The sequence below is a fragment of the Engraulis encrasicolus genome, chromosome 14 (assembly GCF_034702125.1).
Source record: "Engraulis encrasicolus isolate BLACKSEA-1 chromosome 14, IST_EnEncr_1.0, whole genome shotgun sequence".
Lineage (NCBI taxonomy): Eukaryota > Metazoa > Chordata > Actinopteri > Clupeiformes > Engraulidae > Engraulis > Engraulis encrasicolus.
In genome coordinates, this window is record NC_085870.1 from 44,092,454 (window position 1) to 44,099,953 (window position 7,500).

The 7,500-nt window shown below is 44.0% G+C and overlaps 1 protein-coding gene across 1 annotated transcript in view; it reads right to left on the minus strand.

The window, feature by feature from the left end:
• Nucleotides 1-7,500, minus strand: part of LOC134462691 (low-density lipoprotein receptor-related protein 1-like) — a 260,688-nt gene that overhangs the window by 219,427 nt on the left and 33,761 nt on the right. The window contains exon 2 of the mRNA XM_063215836.1: nucleotides 5,194-5,319. Coding sequence (XP_063071906.1) covers nucleotides 5,194-5,319 — 126 coding nt within the window. The remainder of the gene's footprint in view (nucleotides 1-5,193; nucleotides 5,320-7,500) is intronic.

The following is a 7,500-nucleotide window of genomic DNA, read 5'->3' on the forward strand; positions in this document are numbered from 1 at the left end:
GTGTATGTGTATGTGTATGTGTGTGTGTGTGTGTGTGTGTGTGTGTGTGTGTGTGTGTGTGTGTGTGTGCAGAGCTTTTGACAGCTTTTACTGGGCCCAGGACAAAGTCATCTGAAAGCCCCCCCATCGAATGCATACAATGTAATGAAAACTCAATTCTGGGCCCCCTCTCTCGCTGGGCCAGGGACTACTGACGCGCGTGTGTGTGTGTGTGTGTGTGTGTGTGTGTGTGTGTGTGTGTGTGTGTGTGTGTGTGTGTGTGTGTGTGTGTGTGTGTGTGTGTGTGTGTGTGTGTGTGTGTGTGTGTGTGTGTGTTGCTGTGATGTGTGTGGAAAGTGTGAGAGTGCATGTGACTCATTTAAGGTGTCTTTATAGCAGGGTCTCTAACGGGAATGTGTGGCGAGTGCAATTCCTCACACCTAAGCTTCAGATTCTCCTGCCGTTTGAAAAAAGGAACCAAATCAGGGGTGTGTTTCTCAAAGGCGTAGTTGCTAGCCATTTAGCAACTTGGGTAGTTGCAAACAACAAAGTAGCTAACGTAGTTAGCAACTATGGCTTTGAGAAACTCACTCTTGAGCTTTAAACTGCTACGAGTGTTGGCTTATGTATTTGTCTAAGCACAGCACTCACACATAATGTATTCTCAAGTTGGAAATGGTAACAACTGCAAAACGTATATGTGGTCCAAAAAGCATGCATTCATACATGCATAATAATCAATGCAAAACACTTTTAACACAGTATTAGTAGTAGCATTAGTAGTAGGAGAAGTAGTAGTGATATTAAAAAGTTACTGAATTTATTTGGCCTTATACCCACCACCACATGTAACTGTTGTTTACAACACTGCAAGTCCAACTCTGGGTGTGGGCCTTAAATGCTATTGGAGGTTTCCTTAAAATACAGTGAGGTTTTAACCAAGCCTAAATATTTGATATTTTCCTCCTTCTTACATAGTTCCTACACATTTGCCAACACTCCATAAAAGACCTCAGAACACAAACTAGGAGGAAATATGTCCTTGTTTTACTGACTCCCGCTAAACAGAAAAGAGGTTAAATTCACTGTATGGTGTTGTCGGCTTCTCAAGGGTAGAGTGGCTGGAGCAATACAATGAAACTGTGTCAGGGTCCAAGTACCCATGCAAGAGAGCCTTTGTTAGTAACAGGAAATACTACTATTCTGTTACATCATCCATCCAACATCAAACACTCTACGCTTGCACACATCTGCACAAGGGGATTTAAGTCCATTGCCCAAAAAATGATCTGAGACGATTCCCATCCAAACCAAGGCTGTTCAGGAAATATTAGTCTAGAAGGAGACTATGGTGTCTTAAAGGGGTATGCCACTATTTTGGGGCTTAATACAGTTAAAATCGTTGGCCAGGGTTTATAAAGGTGGTAAAGTGTCTTATTTTTCATGCTAAGCGTTGTCTTGTAGCATACACGGATTCATTGACTTTCACTAGCTTAGCGACATGCTCCCGCTTTTAACTTGTCTTAAAGCAAGACAACGGCTTACATGAGAAATAAGACACTTTACCACCTTTATAAACCCTGGCCAACAATTTTAACTGTATTAAGCCCCAAAATAGTGGCATACCCCTTTAAGGCAAAGACAGAAACAAGCTTATTTCCTAAGGCCATTTGCTCTATGTGACCAATAAACTATCCTTGCATCTGTGCATCCTTGTATCTTTCCCATTTCTTTCAAGGTGATATGGGCTACCCAAGAGGTGAAAATGGGTACATAATGGATACAAAAATATTAATGAGGTCTTCATAGAAAATGCTGCAAATTTTACTTTGATGCAGAGACTCGCTTAGGGTCCCTCTTTCTTAAAATATGGAAAATCATTCATGTCATACTGTGCTACATTCTTCAATATATTCCTTACCTGAGGAAAAATGGGTTACAATTAAATTACAAAAAAAACCATCTTCAGTGTTCTGCGCAATACAACCAGGGCCTGATGACTTAAATGTACAAGGAAATGCTACGATTTCCAACCTGCGGATCTGTGTTACCCCATGCTGTGTGGGAGGATAAATGGTAGAGGGGTGGTGTTGAGGAGAGGAAGACACTTTGATAATGTACGATTAGCAGCACTTAACAGTCCATCCACTCTGTTTAGCCTTAGGAATGCACTCTGGGTCCACCTCCCAAACAACACTGTTTTTCTTGTTTATCTCCCAGCAACACTTGCACTCATGGTAATCAGCTTTTACAGGGCTTTTATCCTCGGCCGAGGATGCTGTTTAAAAAGGGGGCATTGTGTGGAAAAAACAAACCTTCTGATGGGTGGAAAAATTGAGGGAAAAAAGTGGTGGGTGTTTGGAGGAAGGGGGGATGAAGAGAAAAGCTGAAGATGCTAATCCAGGAAGAGATGAAACGCATGATTAGTTAGTGCGTTCTCTCTGATTGTAGGACTGACACCCTGTTTACACACAGCGGAGTGTTTTGATCAACATCCTTTTTGTTCCCTCCGATTTCCAACATAACTTCATTTACACACCAGAGGTGAATCAGCATAAATAGTGAAGTTTTCAAAACTCCACTGCACTTTTCCTGAGTTTTTAGAAAGACTTGTTCTCAATGGGGGGTGGGGTGGGGGGGGGATCCTCATTTGTGTGTAAATGATAGGCACAAAGATCTCTGTTTTATATGTGCAAGCAGGGTCTGAATAAGAATAATGGAATACAATCTACCCCAGGAGGGACTTCATGTAGTTCACTTTCAATTTCATGTTTTTGATAGTATTGGAACCAACTGTACAGAACAGCCTGATCTATTACACATTAAAATGGCCAATTATAGTTCATTCGTTTGACCTCAGGGGTTATCAGTCAAAACAGGCAAGAAAGACATTGAATCCATCCACAAATGAAAACAGTCTGTTCCTCCCAAGCCGCTTACACTATAGCAATTATTATACCTCATACGGCATGTGTTTTAAATAAAAAAAGTACAGTTTATTTCTAGTGACATTCTAAACTCTCCTAAATAGCAGAGTGTGAAGACATGTGGTTTGTATTAGGTACACCAAGCAATGCTATCTGTATACAATATGGGTTCTCATTCCTCCCTTTTATTTACTCTGTCCCACAGCTACAGCTCACACTTCCTCTACCTTCCCCACTCCATTGCAGGAAGAAAGAACAACAACAACGGCTAACTTCATTTCAAGACAAGACAAGAGTCGAGTTGCGAGATGAACCCTCCGCACTCTTCAGCCCCGTCACCTCTGCTGTGTTGCAGACGACAGGTGGCCAAGTGGGAGCCAAACTACACTGGATGTCAGTTGCCACAGTGGGACAGTTAAAAAAGGGACAATAGCACTAATCAAACCAGGTGTGCATTTCTCAAAGCCATAGTTGCTAACTACATTAGCTACTTTGTTGCTTGCAATGCAATTTTCCATTGACAACCACCCAAGTTGCTTTCGAGAAACGCCTAAAACAATGCAGCACCAGACCAAGACCCGCTCTAATGTGCAGGTGAGCTACAGTACGTGTCTTGAACCAGAAGCTGACTCTTCTTAAGGCATAGCAGCAGTACCAGCTCCAGACAAAACAAGTGGTTGAGGAAGACCACACAATGGTCAGAATGAGCTACCCACGTACCAGCCTGTCTGAGGCCTCATGTAAATAAAAACCAAGCTGACAGTGGAGGCCCTTGTAGTGCTGGACTTGTTGACATTGCTGCTACCAGCATGGAGCCTGAATCATCCTGAGTCCTCCATATGAGTGGTAACTGAAACACTTCAGAAAGCCCCTGATTGCAATCCAGCTTCAAAGGCTGCCCTCCACTGTTTCTGGGTGACTCGCTATGGGGGAGAATTGACTTGACGGCTGTGTATGGAGGATCTTGTCATAAATTCTCAGGCATATGTGCATATGCAACACCAGATGTAATACGCGTCTAGATTGCCCCTGCTCTTGGGTTTAATAGGTTCATCAGCCTCACGGTGTGAACATGGCTTGTGAGTACAGAGTAGTGTAGAGTAAAAAATTGGATTTAGTTTGTGTAATTAAGACCTTTGATAATGTCTTACACCTAATAGACTGCTTACATCATTCTTGGTCAATGTTCACGAGGCCATGGCAGCTACTGTACGTCCAAGAGGAAACACAAAGCTTTTCTGAAAAATATCTATCTGCCTACTATTTCACAACTCAAACAGAGATGAGCTGAAGTTTTTTTCTGAGAGTTGGAGGGCGTGAGGGTGAGTTCAGCCTTTCTCCATCTCTGAGGTATCCAAATGTATTGCCACTCCGGACCCCTGTTCAGGAAATCCTGCTCTAGCAGAGCGGCAACAAAAAAAATGGAGCCCATATATTCTTTTGACATAATAGGCACGAGGACAGAGACAGCGCGAGAGAAGCCTTCAGTGTTGCAGCTATCACTCCAGAGCAGCTGGTTTCTTCATTCATGTTATTTTAAGAAACACAAACAAGCAAAAGACAACTTTCACATCTGGCTGCTCAGTAGGGAGGGTGGGTGATAGATGGGATGCTGGTGTTGGAGTTGGTGCCTGTGGATAGTGATGGTAAGTTAGGGGACACGGGGGGATGAACTTTGGCGGCACAGGGGGGATGGTCAAGCGCTGACTTGTAATTTGTACTTACAATACTCAGCAAGACGTAAAAAAAACATTGCTCATCTTAACCAAGGTGCAAGTTTGGTAGATAAATTAACCAATATAATATAATAAACATGCAGACTCTCTGTTATAAGATTACCGTCAAAAAAGTGGTAATGACCAATGTCTTAATCTGTTACCTAAGAATTCTTATTGTCATACAAATGTTACAGCAAAGAGTGAATAAGGACGTCGACAGGCCAATCTGTATGAAGAACTCATCTACTTTATCAGAGAAATGGTCTTGGAAATGTTTCAGTCTTGGTGAGGGCATTGTAAATAGTAACAGCATTAAACTTGGATTAATTTTCGCACACCTCAGCTGGCTGGTGCGTCGGAGATGGCCCATGGGTCACTCAGCAGAAAAATTGAAAAAACTCCCGCACACTGATCATTTAGCTGTTTTTCTTTAATGAACGATGTTTCATGACTAGACCTTCATCAGGCAATCTATTGCCTGATGAAGGTCTAGTATTGAAGCATCGTTCATTAAATAGTAACAGCATAAAATAAATGCTAAAAAGAGGCTGAAGAGAAGGAGGACTTACAGACGTCTGAGGCCTCATCTGAACCGTCGGGACAGTCCTTCTCGCCGTCGCATCTCCATCCTTTGGAGATGCAGGTCACCTGATCTCTACACACAAACTGCTTCGGACTGCAGGTCTTCGGGGTGGCTGAAAGAGACAAAAAAAAAATAACGAGACACCTTTAAAATCCATTTTCGGAAGAGACAAGCGCATACATTTTCATGTGGATAAGCTGGCCGAGAGGTTAAGCATAAAGTCAGAGACTTACTGCACTATCTTGGTAATGCTAATGGATTTTTTTCTCTGAACTTATGTGCCATAGCTTTTTAAGAATAGATTAGAAGTTTTGTCCTCTAATGTCAATGACAACTCACAATACCCATTTTATAATAAAATAAAACGAAATGGAAAATACAGTCTTTGAAGGAAAAAAAGATATTCATAACTTAAGTAAACAAACAAAAACAAAAAACAACCCAAAGAAGTTACTCAAGGGGACAATTAGTGAATGAAATATCATTCATTTCCGACAGTCAATTTTTCCTGATTCTCAACGTCTGGGAGGGTAACAAGGGTTTGTCTGCTCTTCTCTTGCCCTCGTCTCCTCCTAAGTCTGCACTTAATTGGGCCTGGAGAGGAGGGCCCTGGCCTTCGTGGTACGCACGTACACCCACTGTGACACGTCTGACATGGCCGCCAGCCTATCTCCACCCCCTGCCCTGTGTAAAGGCTCTTTCATCAACCTGCAAAGTGTGTGTCAGAGGATGTGTCCTCCTCCTCCTCCTCCTCCTCCTCCTCCTCCACCTCCTCCATGGCTCTGCCAGATAGTATGAGGCCTGTCTGCCTCCACTCTGCTCTGCTCATTCACCCACAGTGCAGAGAGCATACCATACCTGCTCTCCAATCCAGCTTTGTGCTGAGAGCTCTGCTGTTCCATTAGCCAGCTACTGCCACCACTGCAGGCCATGGTGTGTGTGTGTGTGTGTGTGTGTGTGTGTGTGTGTGTGTGTGTGTGTGTGTGTGTGTGTGTGTGTGTGTGTGTGTGTGTGTGTGTGTGTGTGTGTGTGTGTGTGTGTGTGTGTGTGTGTGTGTGTGTGTGTGTGTGTCTCAATCTCTTCATCCCTCTTCTATGGGCACCTTATTCAAAAGCTTGAGCCATGAGACATGATAGCCATCGCTCACTCCTGTTTGTTTGTTTGTTTATGCCCCAGTCTGCCAGTCAGTCCACCTGGCTCCTTTTTTCCTGGCCCCAGCAGTTGCAACTTCCACTAAAAGCCCAACTGTACCCCCGCCACTGCCCAACCCAGACAGCTCACTGTTCCCAGACCAGTCAGTGAGTGGCATAGTGCAATAGTGAATGATGCAACTAAGCCTTGAAAGTGGCATCAAAAGACATTTTATTCTGTAAAAAAGAAGGGGGGGGGGTGTGAAGAAAAAACAACAAGGAAGGAATAGGACACATACTATACCCCCTTCCCCATTTCGCGCGTGTCTTTATTTGGTCCAAGACGGCAGTGGGCCAAGCCACAGCACCTTCATGGCAGACTCACTCTTCAACCCCTCCAGCGCCCCCCCCCCCCCTTTCTTTCTCTCTCTCTCTCTTTCTCTATCTCTCTCTCTCTGTCTGTCTCTCTCTCTCTATCTCTCTCTCTCTCTCTCTCTCTCTCTCTCTCTCTCTCTCTCTCTCTATCGCTCTCTCTCTCTCTCTCTCTCTCTATCGCTCTCTCTCTCTCTCTCTCTCTCTCTCTCTCTCTCTCTCTCTCTCTCTCTCAACAGTGAGGTCCTGTCGTCTGCTGCACAGCCACAGAGCGATTTTGGGGGTAGTACAAACATGGTGGCTAGTGGGCAACACAAGCAGAACTGCAGGATGAAGGATGAAGAAAGAGAGGGGGGAAGCAAGAGAGAGAGGGGGGGGGTGAGGTAGAGAGGTGGGGTGAGGGTCACAGGAAAGCTGATTTAGCTCAAAAAAGAAGAAATAAGGGGCAGGGTGAGAAATTTTAATTTAGTCTATTTTTATTATTTATTTTATTTATTTATTTATTTTTGGGGGGGGGGGGTAATGCTGCCTGCGGGATCAGTGAAGAGCCCTGCTCTGTGAAGATTTGGGTTTAGATTCTTTCCAAAACCTCAGAGCGGTTTCAAGTGGCAGCAGTGCACTGACAAAACCGGCCCCATACCAGTGTCATAGCGTGCCTCTGTCACCAACGGCCACACACTACTCTGTGCTCAGCTTTTCATGAGCAAGGCAAACGACAACTCCTGCATTTAACCCCAGGACCCAGTATCAGCAAATTCATAACAGCGGACCTACATCACTGTTACAGATGG